Source organism: Protobothrops mucrosquamatus, unplaced genomic scaffold (genome assembly GCF_001527695.2).
Source record: "Protobothrops mucrosquamatus isolate PMUCROS unplaced genomic scaffold, P.Mucros_1.0 scaffold1981, whole genome shotgun sequence".
In the NCBI taxonomy this organism is placed as follows: domain Eukaryota; kingdom Metazoa; phylum Chordata; class Lepidosauria; order Squamata; family Viperidae; genus Protobothrops; species Protobothrops mucrosquamatus.
In genome coordinates, this window is record NW_015388097.1 from 43645 (window position 1) to 69438 (window position 25794).

A 25794-nucleotide genomic window follows, 5' to 3' on the forward strand; every position below is an offset into this window, starting at 1 on the left:
CCCCTCGTCCTTCTCTTCATTAAACTAGACATACCCAGTTCCAGCAGCCTTTCCTTATATGCTTTAGCCTCCAGTCCCCTAATCATCTTTGTTGCTCTTCTCTGTACTCTTTCTAGAGTCTCAACTTCTTTTTTACATCGTGATGACCAAAACTGGATGTAGTATTCCAAGTGTGGCCTTACCAAGGCATTGTAAACTGGTAATACTATATGTGTGTATATATATATATGTGTATACGTATATGTGTATATATGTATGTGTATATGTGTATATGTATGTATGTATGTATGTGTGTGTGTGTGTGTGTGTGTGTGTGTATATATATATATATTTTCTTTTTATTTACTAACAAATTCTCCACAAAATTGATACTTGGTTATCAAGCTAAAGCACCTGATTGCACTGAGGAGATTGCTTCTACACCTCAAAGAGAATGATTAAAAAGTTGGAAACTTCAAGGTTAACATCTTCACAATTGGATAGAATCGCCTGATGAGCTGCATGCAGATTCAGAGGAGGAGTGGACAGTCTGGAGATGTTTAAACAGACTACGCACTGGTTTGGCTAGAACTAAAAACCACATGGAAAAATAAGGGTTTCTCCCAGAGGACAAGGATATTTACTGTGAATGAGGTACTATTCAAACAACTACCCATCTTTTACAGTGCCCCCCCCCCCAGCTGACATGCACATCAACGTGGGCTGGCATCGAGCTAGAACTATATAAATTTATGCTTTTATTACAGTTTTCAATCTTTTTAAATGTAGGTTGATCATTTCCCCCTTTCTAGTTCCTGCATTTCTGACCTGAATGAGAGGAGCACTTGAAATTGCCAAGATTTACAAGGTACTTACTTTCTATTCCTCTTTCGGACATGGTTGTAGGCTTCCAGACCTTCTGTTAGTGTTTTCAACTTGTCAGGTTCCACCTGAGAGAAGGTACGAACAACAAATTACATTACCCTAATCATTCAATTATTCCAGAGTTTAGCTCAGCTTCAAGAGATCACAGTAATGCCCCAAACCTCACAGATATACTGTAATACAAAGGAATACATGAATTTATATTTCAACTTTGTGAAAAACTAAAGGTGGAAACTTCAAGTTAAACATCTTCAGAATTGGATTAGAACCACTTGAGGACTTGCCTGGAGATTCGGAGGAGGAGTCGATGGTCTGGAGATGTTTAAACAGACTATGTACTGGTTTTTCAAAATAAAAATTACTTTGTTGTCTTCAAAATTAAAAAGTACACTACCTTTACTAAGCTGATTCATAAAACATAGTCTGTCATTGCGTGAAAGAAAATAAATATCTCTAACTCCTTACCAAACTGTTTATAAAATCTTAAGTATTTCAAGGTGAATACTGAAAACATACACAACGAATAGGAATACGCATAGTCCTTGACTTACAATCACAAGTGGGATGGGAACTTCTGTTGCTAAGGGATGCAATGTTTAAATAAGTCATCACATCACCGCATCCGATTTTATGATCTTTTTGATGTGGTCATCAAATCTGGCTTCCCCCACTCATCTTGTTTGATGGAAGCCCCCTTCCAGATCCCAAATAATGATCATGTAACTTCAGGAGGCAGCAACTGATTTAAGCACATGCCAGTTGCCAAGTGCCTGTATTATGATCACATGGCTACAAGGACACTGCAACGGTTGTAAATGCAAAGGCTGGTCTTAAGTCATTTTTTTCCAATGCTGCTGTAACTCTGGCTGCTAAGCAAATGATTGTAAGTTAAGGACTGCCTGCATTTGAAATTCACCCACTCATAAAGTCCAGCATTTAATTTCTGCAATAGAAGAACTCTAGTTCAAACATAAGGCAAACTTATTGTGATATGCCATTAAAAGATTAGCAACACAGGCAGCAACTGCTCAAAAAAGTAGCATTGTTTAAGAAAAATCTCACAGTTTGTATTTGTTGGGGCATAAGATTATTTTATGGAGTACAGCCCCAAGCGAGTTTACCTATAACCCCTATTGTAGTATCTCCTAAAGCAGAGGTCTTCAAACTTGGCCCTTTTATGACTTGTGGACTTCAACTCCCAGAATTCCTCAGCCAGGCACGCTGGCTGAGGAATTCTGGGAGTTGAAGTCCACAAGTCATAAAAGGGCCAAGTTTGAAGACCCTTGTCCTAAAGCTTTATTTCTCAATAATAACACCTATTTGCTTTGGGAAAGAACTCTCATAAGGAAAGGAAAATAAACCTTTAGGACAACTGCAACAGACCAATAGCAATGTTCCATGTGCCTTAGTAAGAGTTTATTTTGGATTTTGAGGTACCAACCAAAGCTTAGCAGTAAGGATTAGGCCCTCCATATGGTTTTTAAATAACAAGTAGAGGAAGTATCTCCTCAGACAATAATCCATTCTCTTAATATTGTTAATTATTAAAACAGTGAATATAAATTTTGTTTTGGCACCACTACCGCAGAATTCAATTTGGTTCACTGTAATTAGCAAACAAAGCTACAAATTGAGCAACAAATTGAGATTTCAGCTGCACTGAAGTGATAAAAATTATATATTTCAGTAGCAGAGGCTTTTTAGTAAATTCTTTTCCTAACTGAACTTTGTAAGTGCTTGAGTTGTTTTCTGTAGCTATATGTACAAATGACATTACAATTATTATGTGTAAATAACTTTGTTTTTCAAATAGTATTGAAAAAACTTCACAGTTCATTTCACTTAACAAAAAAAATCTAAATTAACATTTCACTTACAATAAACATCTAAATTAACATTTAAAGTCTGAAACAATGCTATTATTACATCCTTTATTACTTTGGTTTAATGACATCCTATATTACTTTGGTGAAGGGGTGGGGTTTTTTTTACATTTTCATTTAAACAACAGCTTTTTATTCCAATAATTGCAAATTTATACATTTTATGAATGCATGAACCATTACAACATTAATATTCCTAAGAACTTCATTAAAAGCAGCTGCAGAAGTGAAGCACTGAATTTCCATCCGGAATTATCATTCTACACCATGTAACTGTCTGCAACGCCATGTTCAACTTGTGTTCCTCTAACTTTGATACAATAGTTTGTGAGACTGCACTGATAACATTATTTCATATTCCATGACATTCTGACTGATTGCGAACAATCACTGGATTGTGCAGAAAAAGGATCAATGAAGACCTTTGCTGGGAAATCCAAAAATTACTACAGATAGTCTTTGACTTATGACTTATGACTGGTTGTGTAATGACCGTTCAAAGTTACGATGGCTCGGAGAGTGTGCTTTATGGGCCACAAAGCACCTCTGCCATAGTAAAATGCTGTGCCACGCTCCCCTCCCGGAGTCATGCAACTGTGATCTGGGTGCTTGGCAAACCATTCACATTTATGATTGGGTGCCATGTAATCATGTGATCACCATTTGCCATCTTCTCTGCCGGCTTCCCCCAAAAAACCCATGCATGGGGAGTGGGGCAGAAATCTTTTGTTGGGCTACCGAAAGAAAGCTTGGATCTTTGGGATCTCTGCTTCATTTCTCCAGCCTGGGGCATGAGTTCCTTTCTACGCATGCTCTATCTCAGTGGTGGTGAACCTATGGCACGGGTGCCAGAGGCGGCACTCAGAGTCCTCTCTATGGGCACGCAGGCCGTCGCCCCAGTCCTAGGCCTTCAGCTGGGTTTTATAAAACCTTTTCGCTTTAGGCCTCCGCTGCCGTGTGCCAAAAAAAAAGGTTCAATCAATCAGTCAATTTCAACTTCTTGTGGGAAAAAAAAAGATCTTACAAAGTTGGAATTGATCGATTGAACTTTTTAGTCCCACCCAGTCTGCCGTTACCACCACAGCCACGCTCACCGAATGGGCCACCCCCCCAATGGGCCACCCCCAGCCAATGGGCCACATGCACCTGGCACCCGACAATGCATAAGTGGGTTTTGGGTTGCAGTTTGGGCACTCAGTCTCTAAAAGGTTCGCCATCACTGCTCTATCTGCTTAATGACCTGCGTGGTTCTTTCTTTATTAAATTTATATACCAACCCTCTCACTATCCAAGGGATGCTGCACAATTTAATAACCACATCTAAGAGAGAAGGATTGCAATTGTTGAGTGAAGCAGTCACGTGGGCATCTTAACAACTGCTTTGTTCAATGACCAAGATTCTGGTCCCAATTGAGATCATAAGTCAAGAACCACCTGTATGCCTTCCCCTTTCTTAAAGACGTTTTTATTTGTTAACCCAGGTATTAGAGTGGTCCTGCTTAAGTTTAAAAATAGCTGAAATTCTTGTAATAAAAAAGTATATCTATTACTATTTTATCTTCTCAGTCTCTTCAGTCTTCTGATATTTTATTAGAACATATTCGGATAATTAATATACCTAGGTAAATGTCATGACTCAAGAGCTGGACCACTTTTAAATTAAAGACAATCTTTTCCCAAAGGAAGGTTGCACAGAAAAAAAGCTAATCCGCCTCTATTATCGTACTCCAATTTATCTAAGATAGTTCTTCTATTTTAAAAGTAAATTAGGAGTAGAAAAAATAATTTCTTTTCAGATCAATACATTGAAATAGTCTTGCACTTCACCCTTTTAGATGAGCAAATCTAACTGATATTTAGCCATACATTCATGGGAGGATGGCTTCAATTCATAATTCTTTATGAAAATGAATGGGTAATTCCTAGATTTATTGATTAAAAAGGATTGTATATGAGAAGATTGGAACCTATGGTATATAATTTGGGAGGGCGGAAATAGTATAAACTATGCTTGTAATTGCTGCAAAGAAATTGGAAGCTATTTCTTAATGACTTTAGGTAAATGTTCATGGTATCTTGATAAGATTAAAAGCTATCCACAAATGCCCAAGCATTTAGCTTTCTATTTTATTTGCTCCTTTTTTCTTACTGATATTCTACATAATATTCTATGTAAATTTTTATTTGTTGATAACTATATTCTTTTGTCTTTTCCTTTCAGTCCAGAAATCTGTATCTTGGGCTTTTTCACATTGTCCATATTCATGCATTATCTATATGCTATTAGAATTTTCTCTCCCTATAGTCAGTGGTGGGATCCAGCCAGTTCACACCACTTCGGCAGAACCGGTAGCTAATTTTTTGTTGCCCAGGCCCAGAATGGACTTCCGGAAGCGGCATCCACACATAGAACTGGTTGTGCACATATCTGAATCCCACCACTGCCTATAGTATTATGGCTATTTTATCAATAGGTAAAAATTCAAGGACAGGATGATTCCTTAGGACTAAAATAATATGGAAGGTTCAAGGTGACTCTGAGTGATTTGGGCTGAGATAATGTTTTTAATTTATATTTTATTTTTTTGATTGTAGAAAGCCTAAAATTTAGAATAAACTGAGTAGCATACAAATTTATATAATCAATAAATACATTTTATTATTAAACTCATTTGGTATCCCCAATATTTACTGAAAACTAGTGGTCTATCACTGATGATGTTACCTAGTTGGGTAATGAAACATCTGCAAGCAAACAACCAAGCTCAGAGAATACCAAGGACTCCGTGCTCTATCATGGTCTGTTAAAGATTCTATGGAAAGTTTTAAAGGGGCATAATTATAATCTGTTGGCTTTTGTCAGCAAGCTAGAATCTTAAGACACTGAATCTATCTATGTCACCACTGGAAAGTTCTGTTGAGAATTGACAGCCATATTAGTTAATTTTATATGAATCTTTGTAAGTACAAAAGCCAGAATTATAAATGCACATGAATTCCTGAAACAAATATTACACAAATGTATTTTGTGGTTATATGATTAATATGTAGAATTTGTTTAAAGGTAACAAGAACATTTTTGATGCATTTTTATACATGATACCATATAATAATGTTGTGTGACAGAGGAAGATTTGCATTTACAGGTAATCCCCGAGGTACGAGCCTAATGGAGCCTGGGCATTAGGCTTGTAAGTAAAAAAACAAAAACCTCCTCAAATGAATCAGACTCAATTTTACAAATTTATAAAATCAAATTCATTAACTAAATTAGTTGTTAAATGAACGAAGATCTGACTTACTATTTCTTCCGATAGCTGCCATGTTAACTGAACTGGGAGGGTCCCGTCCCCCGCCAGCTGCCCATCAGCTGTTTCTGATGAGCTGGGCTCAGGAACTAAATTGCCTCCAAGCAGGGCTTGCAAGCTATCACACTTATTTTTTTTTAAAAAAAACAACTGCTGCTAGCCAGCTCAAGAGTCTTCAGCTGCCCAGAACCTGGGGGGGGGGGGGCGGGGGCGGGCAGGGAGCATTGCTTTAATAAAAACACTAGCTTAAGAGCCAGCCAGGCACCCAGAGGGAGATGAGGGAGGGATTTGCAGAACTCTCAGCATGCAATAGTAACAGAGATGGAAGGGACCTTGAGACCAGCTAATCTAACCCACTGCTCTCACAAGAAAGTATTTTTGTTAAATGCCTATCCAGTCTCTTCTTAAAAGCTTCCAGTGATGGGGCACCCACAGCTTCTGGAGGCAATTTAAAATTTAAAACCTACAAACTACAGTAACATATGCTAATTTCCAAAATAAAAGCTCAGTAGTTTGCAAAGAACAGTACTTAAAAAGCAGAGCAGTCCCCAAACTGCTTGCAAACAAACAGTTTGCAAGCAGTCTGAGAACTGCTCTGCTTTTTAAGTACTATACTTTGCAAACTATTGTGTTTGCAAACTATAGAGCACAGGTGTCAAAACTCGCCCAATCATGTGATGTGTTGTGACATATCATGACTTTTTTCCTCATTGCTGGAGCTGGGATGGGTGCCGCCTCCGCATGGTGCAACCGGCCCAAGGGCCCGTACTTTGACACCCCTGCTATAGAGTAACAAAAAAAAATATTTTAAAATACTTACAGAAGTAATTGTAGCATTCGAGCCCAGGCAGTAGCAGATTGCACAAAAGCAAAAACGGGTGCCGGCTCGGCTCTTCTTTGGCCATGTGGCCAGGGACAACTCCCCCCTTCTAGCTTCTCGTAGCCTGCAACGGCCCAGGCAAGTCACAGAGATAAAAATGGCCACTACCGCAGTAGAGACTGAAATCAAGTCACATGGCTACAGAGGCCTCCTTTTGGTCACAGTTTCGAATTTCTAATGTTAAGTACCCTTTCTGAATTAATTCGTTTTTGTGAAAACTCGCTAAATAAACACTTGTACCTGGGGGATTACCTGCACTTGGTTCATTATTTGCAATGTCATAATATAATTAATATAATAACTCTCAACTAAATGTCAGAATTGTTACCATTTAAATTATTTATAATTACTATTTGGTGCTGATCGTGAGTGATCAACACACACAGGTGAACTGTTTTTTTGTTTTTTTTTTGAGTTCCTGGCCAATGAGAAATTCAGCTTACCATTTTTTTCCTTACATTAATGAAAAACTTTATTTACTTAAATCACTTTTAGCTCATATTTCCGTGGGAAAGTCATTGTAGAAAGTGTGGTAGAATCTGGGGGCAGAGTTAAAAGAGGGACCAGCCTAGAATCTCTACATAGCCATAAGCAAACTAAGTCCAACCCCCGTTGAATTCTGTTGACAGGTGCTAATGGTTAGTTGAGAAAATTAATATCACATTTGAAAGATCAGGTTCACATGTAAAAGTCCAATTAAACTGATTTATTACTAATTATGCCTACCCACAGGAATCTTCTACTTGGGATCAGATAAGGGTCAATGGAATTCAAGGGAGGTTGGACTTAATTCACTTGTGGCTACGCCTGATTCCTCTTTTAATTCATGGTAAGATGGGCAGCCAATAAATTTTACAAACAAAAACCTCTGCCCACATACTCTACCTTCTCCTATAGTCATTCAGACTATCTGATTCCCCCCCCCAAGTTTTGGGAGAAATGATTGAATGCTTAAGTTGTCCTGAAAATGTTACCATTTGCTATCATCTCATATTAAAAAGGTTTTGGATTTGAATTTCTTTTCATTAGTTAATGAAATAAGAATGAAACAGAGCAAGATGGTCAGAAATCAAGCACGTTGTATGATGCTTCTATGTAAACATTTCCTTTAAAAATAGTTTTTATGCAATCTTCTCTAACATGAATTTAATACCCGTTAACCCTGAACTGAAGGCTTTAATTATATACTTATATACTGAATAGAATTCTGTCTTTAATAAGCATCTAAGGAGCTTGTATCACCACCGAATAGATTTGTGGTATAGATGAGTGGCCTCTAATACCTCTTGTACTCCATAAACATGATATTTTCCAAACGGTGAGCCAGTTTAGTACGGTGGCTAACATATAGACTAGAAACTGGGAGATTGTGAGTTCTAGTCCTCCTTAGACATGAAAGCTAGCTGGTTGGTCTGAGTCAATTGGGCTGTCTCTCAAGCCTCATTCTCTCAGGGTTTTTGTGAAAAATAGGAGGCAGGAGCATTATGTACGCTACTTTGAGATGTATGAAATAAAGGTGCTGATGATCATTATCATTATTGCAAATGAACCAGGATCACACATCTCCAAATTGAAATGGTAATGTCTTTGAAATCTGAATAGTGGTATTAACGTGTGTACATGAGCTGAGCAAGAACTGTAACTGTGAAATGGCAAATAATGGAAAATTCACCAGTAGTAGAAGAAAGAAGAAGAGAGTCTGTGAATTGAAGCTGGACACTGAATAATGAGCGGGGGGGGGGGATAATTTGAACCCTGGTAACATGTAATAAAGCACCTTCTGAAGTCTGGTCTCATCTCTTATTATCATGATAATCATGCTTACTTTCTAATCTGCTTCATTAGACAATCTTGAGGGTACTCAACTTTTAAAAGTAAAGTCTGCCCCCTGGAAGAAGCACTAGGAGGTCGTAGTAGAACTTCACAGGGGGCATTATGTACAAACATTACAGCCAGAGAAGAAATGAATTTGCCTTGCAAAGACAGTTTTTGTCCTATTCTCTTTAGTGACCACAGAGCATGTCTTGATCCAGTTTTAAGCTGTTTAAGGGGAGGGGGAATGGTATGGCTTTCCTGTTATTAACGTTTTGGCTGCATCAAGAATTTAAATTAGGGATTTTTTTTTTTATTCTGCTTAGGATAGTTTGACTTATTTTATCTCTGTTTTAAAAGCCCATGGCTCCAAAGGGAGAGAGAGAATGCAGTTCCCCCAAAGGATGCATTCCATTGTCTGGGAGCAGTGCTGAAAAAGATGCCAGAAAAGCAGGCTTCAGACAGCAGGGGTATTTTGAAAATACCCTCCTGTCGTCTGAACCAGGCAGGTTTCAAATAGGTAAGGCCGTCCTTTCTGAACATCCTGCCTTCATGTGAACCTTGGCAACATTTACATTTATAACAATAGACGCTAATGAAATCCTGAATGTTTGACTTAGAAAAACAAATAAAAATTGCAGATAGATATTACAATATATTCAAATTGCATCAAAGTAGCGCAACCTGATCTGAGTCTACAGAATGAAAAATCATTTTTTATTTCAGTAGAAGATGTGTTAGTTTTCTATTGTATGTATTTTTTTTTAAAAAAATAGTCTATTCCTCAGGCTGACAAGTGCTGATAGAAAGCAATAATGCCTTTTAAAAATTATAGATAAGGATGAAAATTGAAAAATGTAATCAATACCTTTTCCTCCCCTTTTTTTTTTAAAAAAATGTTACCACAAATCTTGATCACGTCATATACCAGACATATCAAACACAAGGCCCGGGGGCCGGATGTGGCCCGCAAAGTGGTTTCATGTAGCCCGCGAAGCCATCCTGGAAACAGTGAGGGAACGGCCCCCGCTGCCTTGGCCCTGGCCCAGGCCAGCCGGGAGCCAATGTACAATTTTGTGGTGGCCATCTTGGCACTTGCCCCAGTGGACCATGCCTTGGCACTTGCCCCGGTCCCACCCTCTTCTGTCAGAGACCCTCAGATCTGTCCCACTCCTGCCCAGGCCCCCACAGGCACCCTTGACGCGAATGATGTAGAACTGGCCACACCCACTCCATCCAGCCCACCCAGTAGGCTGCACCCACTCTGGCCACATCCACCCGGCCCCCCAAGGGCAACCGCAATGCTGATGCGGCCCTCAATGAAATTGAGTTTGACACTCCTGCCATGTACCTTTGTTAAAATTTATGTATACATATGCATAAATGTACCTTCCCATCCTCAGTGCTTTGTTGACATGAGTTGTGAACGTCATCTTCTCTCACTAATTTACCAGGCCAAGACGACAGTCCTTTAATTTGGCTCCAGACCAAGTCCCCAACATTAAACGTCCTTGGTCTGTAATGTATCAACTCGTTTGAAGATGGGGAATCGGGATTCCTCAGGTCATCTTCGCTACTGATGCTTTTAGCATCTGAAGGACTAGGCACACACCCATTAATGCTTTTGGCATTAAAGTCTCCATTATAATGGATGTAGTCTTTAATCAGAGAACTTTCGAAACTATTGGAGGAACTTGGAGACTGTTCTTCCAGGCCTAGGTCTTGCTTAGCAGGATTCAGCAACTCTCCAAACCCTCTGCTCTGCTGGGGCCGGTTCCCGTTGATGTGCGCACATCGTTCCACAGTGTTCTCTAGTCTCTCTTTAAAACTCATCATAGTTCTTTTATAATTGCTATACCTGAAGTTCTCCTCCACCATCTTGTCGCCGTGACAATTTCGCTGGGGTAATAATACTGGATGTTGCTTGCCTGGGACTAATGGCAACGTGGAAACATTGTTGGGCCTTTCGCGGCAAGGACTACTGAGAACATGGGACGAGTGATTTAAAACCTCCTCGCATTTCCATCGGTTCATCTCCCCTCCAGGGCTCGGCTCCCCTTCCCACTGTTTTTTTGGTGTGTTGCAACCTGTCGGTTTATAATATTCCAAGCCATCCCCGTCGCTGGAATTTTTAAGGTGTTCCGAATTCTTCAGTAACCGTGTCCCCCTGGGGTTCCTCGCTCTGTCTTCGTGATCAGAAATGCCAATATTTCGTCCGTGTATTACTGCATTGACAGCACTGGAAAGGTTTAATGGATCTCCAATTGAGGCTGTAAAGGCACTCATGGCACTCAGAGCTGGAATAGGGCTCATTTGTGTTGTACTGTTAACCGCGGTGGTGATGACTACTTGCATCCCCTTGCCTGCAGCATCTACCACTGCTTTGTAGATGGCATCAACTGAACCATCACTCTGGGCAGTTAGACTGATGTCCTTTGCTTGTTGTCCTATAGATGGTTCTGTCCTTTGTTGTAAATTGCATACAGTATCTTGAAAAGGAGGAATTGCTGCACTGGAACTTTCAGGAACTGGTGGCATCCCTATTTGAGAGATAATTCTCTTGTTCAGGAAAGCGGTCTCTTCCTGCATTCTCACCTTTAAAAATCATAGGAAAATAAAATTAGATGGGAGCCTTTAAAGGCTGCCTTAAGACAAGGACAGTTGCTAACTGTTAAAAACACTGGCTAAAACAATCATGGCCTACTCATTCCATTTTCGAGTAGGAAGAATGCAATTAAAAGTAACATTACCTTAATGTGATCTACAATATTTGCTGACGTTTTCTTGCACTGTACAACTTAAGATTGCAAGATACATTTTCTAACTAAACAAGCACGATCCATCACTGGAGTTTTAAATTTGAACCTCAATTAAACACCATTTTCTTGTTGCTTTCGTTTGATACATGCCCTTCCCTTGGCTGATTAGCTCAGAGAAATTTGGAACATTCTTTTTTCTCTGAGAAAAATATACTTCTTGGATTGGATGATGATTGAAAAATGTATACTTAGATCAGGGGGAAATGTACATTTCAGGAATAAATCCATTTTGTATAGTTCTAACTCTCAAGACTGTGCAGTATAGTACTTCAGAAACAAATCAAAGCAGGTCTGTTGAAGAATATAGGAGCACAAGCATAGCACTTCTCTGCAACTCTTTAAAGCACCTACGTCTTCCTAGAATTACAGAAAAGATTCTTGTACTTCTGCAGCTACCATGTAATCCCAGGGAGTGATGCTTTGTAAATGCAGGGATTTCCCCCTTATTCCTTAATAATTTGTGTTCATAGCCCCCATATTTTATTACAATTTACAGTTGTGAACTCATCTTTTTTTTTTTACATTTATTTATGAAGATTCTACTATTAAACTGGACAACGAAGATTTTGCTTCCTGAATCCTTTTGGGTGTATCTTATAGATTTTTGGCTGTTAATCACAAAAATAAACTGTAATTGAACCTATCACATACTGTTTATATAAATCTTTTATTGTTACACAATGGCAGTGTTTAGTATCTGTTGGTTATACTGCACTCATGGGGGAAAAACAAAACAAAACATGGAACTGGTTATTGACATACATCCAGTATACCAAGTACAAGTGGAACACAAGTATTTGTATTTTTATCGTATTTTATTTGCACTGTTTATAGGTGTTCTATAGTTTTATCTTAATATTGTAAGCTACCTAGAGTTACCCTGTGATAAGATGAGCGGGCAACAGCTTTAATAAATAAATAATGTTGGAGATGTAAAAGAAGTGGTTCTGCTGTTGGGATGCATCTTGGATATATACCAAATGCTGTTGCTACATATGCAAATGGGACAGCTGTGTAAGAAAGGTGCATTACATGAAAAAGAAATGGCGACCTGGAGGAATTTGATTCCATGACAGAAAAACCTGGCACATGAATCACTTGTTGACCTGACAAAGATATTTTTGTTTCTGTTTCACAAAAAACTCTGACCAATGAAGAATTTCGTGAAAGTGATGAAGAAAGAAGGTGAAGGTTTTCATTGAGACTGATGTTTCCAAGAATAACCAATGCCAAGATTAAAAAAAAGGTATTTTAGTTGATCCACAGATCAGATACATTATCAATGTGACAAAAGGTTTGAAGGTCTGTTAGTGGGGCCAGAGAAAATCTATAGAAAATTGCCTGGAAAGCATTGGAAGATGTTGTTGAGCATTTTCTTGGCAACTACAGAGCACCACACTACATTCAGCTGGTTGATAAACTTCTTACAGCACACAAGACCATGAAGTGCAATGTGTCACTGAAGATTCATTTTCTGCATTCACACTTGGACTTCTTTCCTGAAAATCTAGATGCAGTCACTGACGAACATGGTGAAAGGTTTCACCAGGTCATTGTCATAATGGACAAAATGGTACCAGGGTAACTGGAATTCATCAATGCTGGTTTATGGTTGAACACTGCAATAAGATGCATCAGACACTGAGTACAAACAAAAATCATCAGCAAAACTTTTTTTTTTGACTCTGTTGAACTCATGCAGTATGTCAGAAACATTATGCGATTAAATACATTATAGTTATTAAAAGTTAATGTAATATTTCTACAGTAATTCTGAAATTATACCTGTGTTCAGTTAGAAGGGGTCTATCATCACCAAAAGTTTTTCAGGAAGCAAAACTTTTGGGGAAAAAAAATCGTGGTCCAGTGTTATTCATGCCAACTTCATTTTCCCAGCTGTGGTTTACATTTTTCTTCAGTGATATAAAAATCTGTGGCCTCCAACAAAAGTTTCAGAATTGCTTCTTTTCAACCCAAAGCTTTCTTTTGAATATTTTATCATTTGTTTGTCAGCTGAATTTGTGTGTATATATATGCGTGTGTGTTTGCATGTGTGTAGAGAGAGGAGAGAGAGAGGAAAGAGAGGAAAGAGAGAGAGAGAGAGAGAGAGAGAGAGGAAAGAGAGAGAGAGAGAGAGAAAGAGAAAGAGGAAAGAGAGAGAAGAGGAAAGAGAGAGAGAGAGAGAGAGAGAGAGAGAGAGAGAGAGAGAGAGAGAGAGGAAAGAGAGAAAGAGAGAGAGAGAGAGAGAGAGAGAGAGAGAGAGAGAGAGAGAGAGAGAGAGAGAGAGAGAGAAAGAGAAAAGAACAGAATAAGATGGCAGCTTTGTTCTGCTGTCAAGCATCTATTTATGTATTCATTGACATTATTTATAAATTGCCTTTTACAGTTGCTATTAAAAAAGAGAGTTAAAAAAGTAAACTGAACAAGCTGAATAAAAGTGGACTGCAGTGCCCCAGTTTGAAAAGGTCTTATGTTATCTAATAATATCGTGGTTTTTGAGACTAGTCACAAGTTTCCACTATCCTCAAAGAAATTTAGGAGTTCCTTCCAAAATATAAGTTCCAAATAGAGTTTAAAACGTAAGCCTGGTACACTGAATCTAGCTCAGAAATAAATTAATAATAGATAAACAATGACTAGTTTATATATATATGCATAATTCATATATAATGAAATGAACATATTAAAAAAGTAGCATAGAATAAAATGCTGGGAATAAAAGTAGACGGAAAGCAATGATTTTTTTTTACCAACTAGTAAAATAATTTATTCTACTCAGTGCTTTTTTTCTAAAAAAAAAAAAAAGGTGCCGGAACTCACACATGTCATACAACCTGCCTTGCCTACCCTACAAGGTTCCATCCAAAAAAGGTGCCGGAACGCCGTTCTGGGCGTTCTGTGAGAAAAAAAGCCCTGATTCTACTATTCTATCAAGTTGAACAAAGTTTTTCTTGTCATTGTCTATATTAATTCTTTCCTAAGTTTTCAATTCAGTAATACTTTATTTAATAAAAGAAGAAATACAAATTTCTGGCTTAATTTTGCAATTCAAGAGGATGATAACGTTGTCTGAGTGAGCAAGATTTCTGTAAACATGCATTTACAACTCTCATACTGAAATACCAGGATTATACTAGGTTTCCACATGTATTCAATTTCATTTCTCCATTGAAAACAAACAAACAATGCCATTGTTTTCATTTTAACGCCTGAAACAGACTTGTTCACAGTCAAACTTTTTTAGAACCATCCATGGGGATGCATAGTTTTGTTGTGATAAAATGGAATCCATAGATTTGTTTGATGATAAAATCCCTGAAAATATTTTTATTATTTGTATTATTTTTTTCATGGATCCCTGAGAAACAAACCAACTTCTACCTGAAAATTCTGGAACAGACAAGCCATAGGATTTGGGTTGTTAGGAGGTCCAGGAATGGGAAGCTGTCCTTGGAAGCCTTGGAGATTCTGATAGCCTTGGAGAAGCTGCTGTTGCTGATTTGATGGAAACATCTGATTGTTGTTGAACAATGACTGCAGATGAGTGAGCTGATGGTTATTAAGAGTAGTGTTTATCGAGGACATATCACCTGCAATTCCAAACACATGAATATTTAATTCAGCAAATCTCCCCAGAATAAGCATATGAGTTGTCCAAGCCATGTTTTTTCCATTTAGTAGCAAAGAAACAGAGTGAAATATTTTTCCCTGCAGCCTTTTACTGGACTTTGATGGTTATAGAATTTTCTTCTTTTTCCTATTACAGCCACCTGACATCTGTCTACTATAAATTCTAACTTGGTTTTTCCTGTCCATGAATATATATAAACATATAAGCTTGCTAAACATAATGTAGGGTTGGTTTTTTTGGTACTTTTGGCTTAGTGTGATGTTTGAAGCCATCCAGTATAGTTAAAATGTTTTGTGCAAAGGAGGCACTACAGTCTGTTCAAGCTAAACATTATCCTTACCCATTTTCTGTGAACTGTGAAGGTGTAATATGTCTAATGCTATCTAATTTATGAAACATTCACAAATTCATTATGAATTCTGTTCCTTTAATTGCTAATAATTTTCATAATATTTTAAAAAAACATATTCCGCAATATGAACTTATAGTTCTCTTTGTAATAAACTTTTATATATACATATATCTATATCTGTATATCTGCATCTATGATATCTATATATCTCCTTTAATACGAGGGCAATTCGGAAATAAACCTCTGTTTGGTTATCAATGACAGACACTCGCAGATGCGGAACTTTTATTATACACATTAGAAAACTACAACATTACATTACTTTTTGACACAATCGCTATTCAAATTGAGGCACTTGTCATCTTACAAGGTTTGAAATTTGTTAGTAGTAGTCGCTCGGCGCCAAATCTGGGCTATGGGGGGGTGATCAAAAAAATACCAATGGGACTGCCTCAAAAGTTCTTGGGTGCGTCTAGCGGTGTGTGGGCGAGCATTATCGTGAACCAACACCACAGCAGAAGTCAGCATGCCCTGATGCTTGTTATGGATGACTCGTCTGAGTTTTCATAGCATTTCACAGTAGACTTCTGAACTGATGGTCGAACCACGCCCCATGAACTTTACTAGCAATACTTCTTTAGCATCTTCACATTTGGCGGGATTTTCTATGGCACCACTTCCGGTGTGGTGTTGGTTCACGATAATGTGCACCCGCACACCGCTAGATGCACCCAAGAACCTTTGAAGCAGTTCCGTTGGGATGTTTTTTATCCCCCCCGTAGCCCAGATTTGGCGCCGAGCGACTACTACTAAGGAATTTCAAACCTTGTAAGACGTTATGACAAGTACCTCAATTTGAATGGCGATTATGTCGAAAAATAATGTAATAATGTAGTTTTCTAATGTGTATAATAAAAGTTCCATATCTGCCAGTGTCTGTCATTGATAACCAAAGGAAGGTTTATTTCTGAATTGTCCTTGTACTTCTTTGACTTTGCTAAAATCATGAAAAATAACCTCCAAAAGCCAGAAGTTTTATTTACATATATATTTAACACATACATATTTAAGCAGACTCTTAAAGAACTGGCTTTGCGAGAGATATGAAAGGTGGAAGGGGAAGGACTTGGAACTGTGGCATAAGATTTTATTACTGGTGATTGTAGAATGAAAGACTGTAGAGATTAGAGTTAATATAAATAGTCTGGTATTTATATTTGCTGAAACTAATTCATTTTTTTATTGTGAGTTATTAGTACGTTAGACCTGAGTTTACTGAAATGCTGCTTTATCTAATTCCTTTCCTATGGTTTATTTATTAAATCCAACAGCTCAACATGCACAGACACAAAATATTCAGGAATATTCCTAAAGGAAATTCAAGAATTTGGCAGATTCTTAGCCCGGTTCACACAATTATATTGTCCACTGTACAACTAATGAATTGTTTTCCCAACAAATGTGAAGATCCTCATATACAAATCTTGTTCCTGAATTCATTGGAGGAGTACAATACTCTCCCAGAGTTATAATATAATACTTAAATTTTTACCGAGACATACATTCTACTGAATGCATACATGACTGCAGCCTTAAATATGTGAATTGGAAATCAGTTTATTTAGAAACTGGTAGTTTCTACGCTATTTAAAAATGAAAAAATCCCAAAACATGACAGCGTGAATGTAAGCTGAAAGGTAGCCTATTACCTTGAATCTGGTCTGCTTTATATATTGCTGCAATGGAATTTAGGGATTAGGAATTTAGGGATAAAAACATTGGCATATTTTAAATTCTATGGACATGGAAATTTTTTTTTCATCCATTGCACAGCTACTCATACAACCCTGTGATGCCTTGGATATTTTTAAATAAAATGCTGCATCCCAAAGAAGCAACTGTGCAGTATGAATTTTTGGAAAAATAAAATAAAATAAAATCCATTCCAATGGGCTGACTGAATTGAGATAACATCAGACTTTCTAAACAAAATGTTTTAAAACGCTACTTAACATTTGTCCTAAATTTTATTTGTGCTCTTTCACTGGAATGGTCAAACAGATTCACACAGCATAAACCTTTTAGGGGAAAAAAAAGTGCAATGAAATGGAATTTTTTTTTCCTCCTTAAAAAAGTAGAAAATAGAAGTTCCCCTCCCCCGCCACCGCTTTTTTCCTTTTCAAAATCTATGAAAATATTTAACTTACCAAGTAGACCTGTCCCCAGTAGAGGGTTAAGTAGCTGTGGCACCACAGAGTTATTGTTGAGTTTAGCTGGACCAGATGTATTCCCAGCATTATTAGATAGGCTCAGCAATGTTTCTGCCATTGACACCACTGCTGTCCCACCAAGGGTTGAGACAGACAGTGCTGCCACTGCTGATGATGTAGTGGCTGTGCCAGTGGTAGCCTGGGAGGAGAGTGCTATGGAAACCTCTGGATGGTTAGCAGTGCTGCCCGATGTAGAGTTCAGAACACCTCCCAACAGCTGGGGATTCAAGGTCATGAATCCTGAGGCCCCAGTGACAGCTGGGAGGAGCAGGGGATTTGAAGCCGTGTCTGTGCTTGAAAAGCTTGGGAAAGAGTTTCCCAGGGGGTTGGTTAACAGGGTCTCAGCTCTGCTGGTATCTGACTGACTGCTAAGCAACTGATCTGGTAGTGGGGCTGTCATCTGGGTTACTGAGGGCACAGTACTGTTTTGCTGTTGCTGTAACAGATCTGAGATGGATAGATTGAAAGATGCTAAAGGGAACATGGCAGATGTTTGGGCTTGGTTCTGAAGAAGAGCTGCTAGCAGCTGAACATGGACAGGTTGCAGCCCCTGCCCATCCACTTCACCGGAGAGCAAAGCTAAAGCAGCATTTACATTTGGGTTGAGAAAACCTAAAGGATTGAGGTTGACCTCAGACTTGCCTTCTCCTGTTGAAGGCTGAAGTATATTTAATAGATTCTGGTTTAGGAGGTGTTGCTGATTCACTGGCAAAGAGATAGGTAGCGAGCTAAAGAGGTTAGGATTCAAAGAGTGCGGAAGACTGTTGCTTGAAGCGCTGTTCTGTGGGAAATGCAGAGTGTGCTCATGACCAACAAAAGGAAAGTCATTCCCAAGAGGGAGTTGGCTATGTAGTGGAGTTCCAGCAGCGGTTGTGACAATGACGCCATCTTGAAGTACAGATGTTGTCTTGGTGATGCCAGGTTGACAGGTACCAGCTATAGCTGTAGATGATGGTAGACCTGTCCTTCCTGAAATTGGAAAATAAATATTAAAATCACTTTAGGAGTTTTAGTTATATTTAGGACTCTAAGAAGGAATGGTAATCTTACAACAAAAATCTGCTGTAGTTACAGGAAACAATGATGCAATTCCAAGCCAAAATTAATTGTACTAAAGCATGCTGAAGGGCCTTATCTTTTAAAAAATCAACAGGATAGCATATACTTAGTAGGAGAAAATACAACACAGGCACGCTGGATTATAATTCCCAAATAGTGTAGCCAATGACAGGTATCATCAAGCTCATCATCCAAAACATTTAAGGAATACGAGCATATCTACTTCTGATCTATGGATTTAGCTGTATTGCTCAGATGACTAGAGGCTATCTCATACTAATTCAAGACAACACTAAACAGGGGTTCTTGATCAATGCTAAAGAATAGCAAATACTTTTTTCCAAAAATCACCTAATACTTAAAAAACAGACTATGTAACTAATTACTAATATAGTTCTAAGGAACAATACACGTGCATTATTTCATTTTATGTATTCCATTTGTTTGCTTGGGAGCAAACACTAAGTTCTGTACTAGAAGATGTTATTGCATTTAAATACTAATGATAAAAAAGAGTATGAAAAGATAAGAGGGGAAGGTTAGAGCCCAGAGCAAAAGAATTCTTCTTTCAAGACTGCCACCATGTGGTTTTATCCATCTAGAATATAATGAGTGTGTATCACTTAGGTCAAACGTTTAAGGATGTAGATGCTTCCAAAATTATGAAAAAAAGAGAAGAACACAAGTCAATTTTCTCTTCTTACGGGCATATCTCTCTGAAAATCCCATGTAGGTTATTTTGGTATAGAATTTTGAAAATTGTAATTGCATTAACATACCACGCTTCTTTTTGTAAGCTCAAATGGTTCTATCCCAGTTTTGAAATTTTCACAATAATTCTGCAACGTTGATGAGACTGGGATGTAATCCCCGTAATTTTATAGAAATAATAATAATAATAATAATAATAATAATAATAATAATAATAATAATAATAATAATAATAATAATAATAACAACAATAATATAAAAAACGTTGGAAGGTCATCTAGTCCAACCTCCTGCTCAGGCAGGAACCCTTATACCATTTCAGACAATATTTGAGTTTCTGTATTTAAACATCACTTTAAACTACAACACATTACACAAATACTGCAAAAATATGCTAAATCTTATTGACAGACCATCGCCAACAGCCCATATAGCCATTCCATTTCCAATACTTTTATTTATTTAAATATACTATGTATGTAGTATATTAAATTTATTTTGAAAATATTGAAGTATTAAATAATACTGATAATATCAATAAAAGTTGTATCAATAGATTGATAGATATTTCCTGCTTTTATTTTTGTACAACTCATTGTAGCATATAGCTCTGGAAATGACATGTAAAATCAGAGTCTGATAGCATCTTTTCTCATTAATAAATTTTATTCAAAGCCAACTTTTGTGCATATACATCTCTCAAAGTAAGCTGCACCTTATAAGAGTTTATGTCTTTTTGTTAAATTTGTTAGTCAGCAAGGATGCTACCAGATTCTTGAATTCTGACCACTTTAGGTTAATATGGTTTTCTTTCTAAAATGGAAAATAAGCATTGTTTGCTGTGAAAGTGATTCCAGACCTGATAAAAAATGGGTTTGAAAGGCAATTATTTGTATTAACACAGAACAGTAAGTTTGCTCTAAATAAAAATATAAATATGAAAACAATGGAGGTTAATTTTGCGTCAGCGGTGTATTGTTTTAGTTGCTAATACAATGGGCAAACTGCTGAGTGAAGAAAGCACCCATCATAGTTTTATGCTATTCTACAATCTTAGGAAAAAAGTTATGGAAAAATGAAGCCTAAGTCAGACAAAATTTAATTCTCAAGCACAAATCAAATTCCAACTGGAGAGAGGGACTATTGCTAAAATATTAAATCCAATTAATCCAAGAAAAAAAAAGATTTAAAAACCAGCAAGGTTGATACTTTCTCGGGAAAGGTTAAGAAAGTGAACAAACTGACACATCCCTGCACAGACTGTATGGACTAGGAAAAGACAGAGTGGAAGTGTTATCAAATCCATTTCCACTCAATGCTAATATCAAAATCTCAACAGGAAAGCTACATCTGAACTTTACCTATTATTTTCCAATTCCCTAGTCTACAAAAAGGCATGCTTTCTTAACGCAGTTTAGACAGAAATGTAAAAGGGATTTACATAATTGTAAATTATGTAAAGCTGAATGGTAATAGTTTCCATACATTTCTGAATTTCTACTCAGATAAACTATAATGTCCAAACACCTTTCAGATTACATTTCTTATATTACATTTCTTATATTTCTTCTTTATATGTAAGGGTGTAGCTATATACATATCTTGTATATAGCATGTTTATATGTGTGTTATGTATGATGTGTACACTTTTGACAGCAGGCAACAGAATTTCATTTTTAATGTGTACCAGTGTGCCCACAGTAAAAAATGACAATAAAGATTATCTATCTCTAGCTATCTTTTCTTAACATTGAACAGTACCTGAAATAAGCTAATACTTTTGGTCAGGTACTTGCATGTGTTCATAAAAAAGGATTGTAATTATTACCAAATTATTAACTTATTGATATTTATTTTATACTAAAAATTATCTTATAAATCTTTTTGTTGACCATGGCTCAAGATGCTCTTCAACAAATCATAGTATCAGCAAATGAGTCATATTTTGATACAAAATAGCTAAGGAAGTCTCTAGCAATGTGAATTTAAATCTTTAATCCCAATTCTCCTACCAGTATGCAATGATTCCGTGGGAACAGCCCTTCCCAAGAAAACATATTTTTCTTCTAAGCTGAATGTAATCAATAAACTAGCAGTACTTTGCTTGTGGAAGATCTGGAACCAACATCTTCCTCAGTTCCCAGGTATAAGACTGACAGGAGTATATATTATTTATTTATTTATTTATTTGTATCCTGCCTTTATTATTTTTTATAAATAAGTCAAGGTGGAGGATGTATCCAATACGTAGCCTCCCATTTTCCCTACAACAGCCTTTNAGGGAGAGGGAGGGGGAGGGAGAGGGAGAGACTTAACCACTACATCAAACTAGCTTATATCTTGATTTTCAGCAAAGATTCTTTTATATAGATTATTACAAGGTTATTAAATAATTAAAGTACTGATAATTTCAAAGCTATTATGAAATCAGTGCTATTTTAAGGCCATCAGAAGATAACTGACTGAGCTGGCTAGAAGAATGGTCATTGCCTTCTACAAGTCCTATCAAGCCTTCAAGTGTATTTGTAAAAATGCCACTGATTGAAGAAATCTCTTGCTATTGTGGAACTAAATAATTTCTAATCAGTTCAAGTATTCCATTTCTAATGTGACCAAGTTCAATTAATTGTGCCACTGCATATTGGCTACCAAAAGCAAACATTTTGAGTTTGAAAAACATAAAACTAATTATCAATATCCTATGAACATTTTTTTCTGCTTGTTAGTTCTGAACTGCTAAGTTGGCATAAAAGATAGAAGATCCATTGAAAGATAATACATATATTTCTTGAGTAGTATAAAAGCTAACTTACATAAAGTTGACTGCACATCTAACCATTTCAAAGTGCAAAAAAATTGCATTAAGCATGCAATATAAAATAGTATGCTGCAAGGATGAATATCTATCCTATCCAAAAAACAGCTTATGCAAAACTTTCTAAAACATAACATTTATTTAAGTCAGGGAATATTTGTATTCTGGGATTAAGACAAAACCTCAAGAAATCCACAGGAAAAAATTTTACTGTTTAAGAAGTCACCAGTTCCTCTGATATATAAGTTGTTATTACCATGGCTAGCAACTAAACAGCTTAAATAAATATGCCTTATCTGGAAGCAAAAGATTAAGAATTAATATGACTATGCAGAGCTGCACAGCAACTGAAATTTATTATCTATATATTTCAATTTCATTTTACATTTACATTGATACAAATTGACATGTATTTTGTTAGTCCATGGATATATCTGATATATTGTCTTGCTCCCAAATATATGGATGTATTTGAAAAAAATGGATACCAATGATAAAAAGCAGCAATATTCACAATCCTTAAATACATGCAGACTTTTAAAAAGGAAATAAAATCCGTTATAAATTCCAATTACATTGACCACACAATGCTGACTCGCGCTTAAATTGTATCCCAGGTCCAAGTTCTGTTAATGCTTTCTTTTTGAACAGGCAAAGAAATGTTTGTGCTTTCTTCTTAAAAGACTTCCTTTTCTACTTGAGTGACCGTCCCATCCTATCAGGATTGGTCCTCCCCACCTGGGCCGGCAGATGTACATATTGCGGGCCCCATCGGCCGGGGTATTCCGACCGGCGAGATCCAGGAGAAGGGCCTTCTCTGCCATTGCGCCTGCCTTCTGGAACATCTTATTCCCTGAAGTGAGGTCAGCTCAAACCCTCCTGACCTTCCAGGAGAACTTAAAAAACAGCGAATTGGTTTGGGGCTTCAACGGAGGGCCTTCACGTTGAGGGTGGTTCATTGATTAACAGCAGATCCTATCTTCTTCCCCTATCATCATACTCCCTCCCCCCCATCATTTTTAGCTAGGTTGACTTTATAGTGTTGTATTTATATTATTATAAATTATACGGTTTTATCTTTTAATATTGTAAGCCGTTCAGAGCTATCATGTGGCAAGATAGGCGGCTAATACATTTTAAACAAACAAAAGAAAGAAACCCAGTACGATACATTAAAAGATAAGGGATACCACAATTTAAAACAAAACAAAAAAACCAAAACCCCCAGACCTTTTCAAAAGGGCAACTTACCTGATTCAGGACTGGTTTGATTGCAGCTGTTCACAATGCTGTTTGGTATCACTTTAGTGGAAGGTGCTTGGATTCGTGGCTGAGCTGGATTCAGATGTAACGAGTTTCCTAAAGTCATCCCGGACTGATTGAGCAGCCCACAGTTTCCAATAGGCTGCATCTGATTTATTAAGCCTGCAAGATGGTTATTTGGGCCAGGACTAGTGCAATGGCCAAAATTAGTGTTTGAATTCAGGCAGTGCATGCTTTCCCCTCTCAAAGGTAAATCCTGGGCCAGTGAATTCGGAAGAGTGCTCGAGGTCATCGTAGTATCTGTAAAATGTAGTTGGTTAGCAGAGCAAGGCAAAACCGTATTTGAGCTCCCACAACTAGAAATACTATTGCTGCTCATATGAGAGTTTTGGCAGCTCATGGATTGAAGTAACTGAGACATTGATGTGATGGGAAACGAAGCCTGGTTCTGCTTTCTTATCGAATCAGGCCCAGATTTTGTAACGCCAACTGAGCTGTCCAACTGAGACTGCCTAAGCAAACTCAACACTGTAGTGGTTGGGGGTTTCCTTTTCCTCAAAGGATCTTTTTGTTGAGACATAAGTTTATCTCGTAGTGCTGCTCGACCACTCTGCCCTTCGTTCGTTGGTAGAAGCACATTGGCGGTCGGTGGAAACATGGGGTTTAAAGTGCTATGTCCATCATTGCTGCTATTGCTGGCAACTATTCCAGAATTGCTACTGCTGTTATTGTTATTGTTACCAGCAAGTTTATTTTGATTTGCTAGCTGTGCTTTGGCTGCTGCTGAGAGTAAACTACTAGCTGGAAAAGAGGCAGCATTGTGCTGATTCAAGATCTGATTTAAAGGCATTCCCAGCAAGCCAGGTTGACTCTTCATGGACCCACTTCCGGTAGATGTAGGTGGAAAAGCTGCATTGCCCAAAGGGTTCAAAACATTACTCATTCCAGCAATCAGTGAGTTAGGAATGTCCTTATATTGGTGGAATCCATCTATCTTCATGGAAGGACTTGATGGCATGGATGGCCTAGGAGATCCTATTGTTGATCTTGGTGACCGAGGGGGGACTTTAATATTAGTACAAGATGACTGTGGTCCTACTGGCATCATGAAATTTCCATGATCTGAGGATGTGGAAGAAGAGCGTGATCTTTGGGGTGAAGCCTCAATCCTTCCAATTCCAGATCCCATCATGTGAACTGGTGACGTTACTGGTGAGGGCGAGAGAGAAGTTGAAGCAGAGTGCTGAACTCTTTGCATGTGGCTTCCGTGGTTTGTGTGACCAGGTTTTACAGTTGGCAAAGGGAGATTACTTGGTAAAGGAACAACAGCCGGAGGCATGCTTACATTCATCACAGGTACCTGAGAGTGGACATTTGAATGGTAAGTACTTGGATTCATTATAACAGGATTTTGATTTATGGGCTTGCTGGGAATGGGGTCAAGAATGCCAAGTGGATCCTTCTCTGATGTTAATGGCTTTTTCTGAAGTATACATGAAGAAGGTGGTGGTGGTGGTGGCAGCGGCGGTAGTGGTGGTGGGCCTTGAGGTGGTTTGTGGTGAAACACTGCTCGCGACATTTCCATATTAGCTGAAAAATTACACATGGGTTTTTTCATGGCTGGACTTTTGGTGGTCAGAGTTGGAGAAAGAGGTATATTAGTTCTTCCAGCCATTGCGCAAGATGACTGCACAGGAGAACCATGTAACATAACTGAGGGTGGGGAGAGAGGGGTCCTGTTCATGTGAACAGGGCTAGAATTGGGTGCTCCATGAAAATTGGAATTATTCCTTGTGAAAACATCTGGACTTCCAAGTGGATCTGTCCTAGGTGAGATTGAACCATCTCCATATATTTGTGATCCCGATGAAGCTGGACTGGGCATTCCTCCATGACTGCCACGATACGGCGACTTCTGCCCATGTTCATTATTGCCCAATCTCTGTCTAGGATAGACAGAATGAAGTTCTTGTTGGCTTGCAGTCATCTCTTGCACATATAACCTACCCATGGCATTTGAGGCTCCCATCATCAACTTGAAGGGAGTTTTACATTCTGGCATCACAGAATTCGTTATTCCTTCATGTGATTTATTCCTCACTAATCTTGGAGTTGCCGCTCGTGAAG

The 25794-nt window shown here is 37.9% G+C and overlaps 1 protein-coding gene across 1 annotated transcript in view; it reads right to left on the reverse strand.

Annotated features, from left to right (window-relative positions):
- Positions 1–851: 851 nt before the first annotated feature.
- MBD5 (methyl-CpG binding domain protein 5) overlaps positions 852–25794 on the reverse strand; it is a 41716-nt gene continuing 16773 nt past the window's right edge. The window contains exons 5-9 of the mRNA XM_015823775.1: positions 23656–25794; positions 18462–18788; positions 14948–15156; positions 10137–11342; positions 852–929 (exon numbers count right to left, since the gene is read on the reverse strand). The exon at positions 23656–25794 is cut by the window's right edge and continues 2 nt beyond it. Coding sequence (XP_015679261.1) covers positions 852–929; positions 10137–11342; positions 14948–15156; positions 18462–18788; positions 23656–25794 — 3959 coding nt within the window. The remainder of the gene's footprint in view (positions 930–10136; positions 11343–14947; positions 15157–18461; positions 18789–23655) is intronic.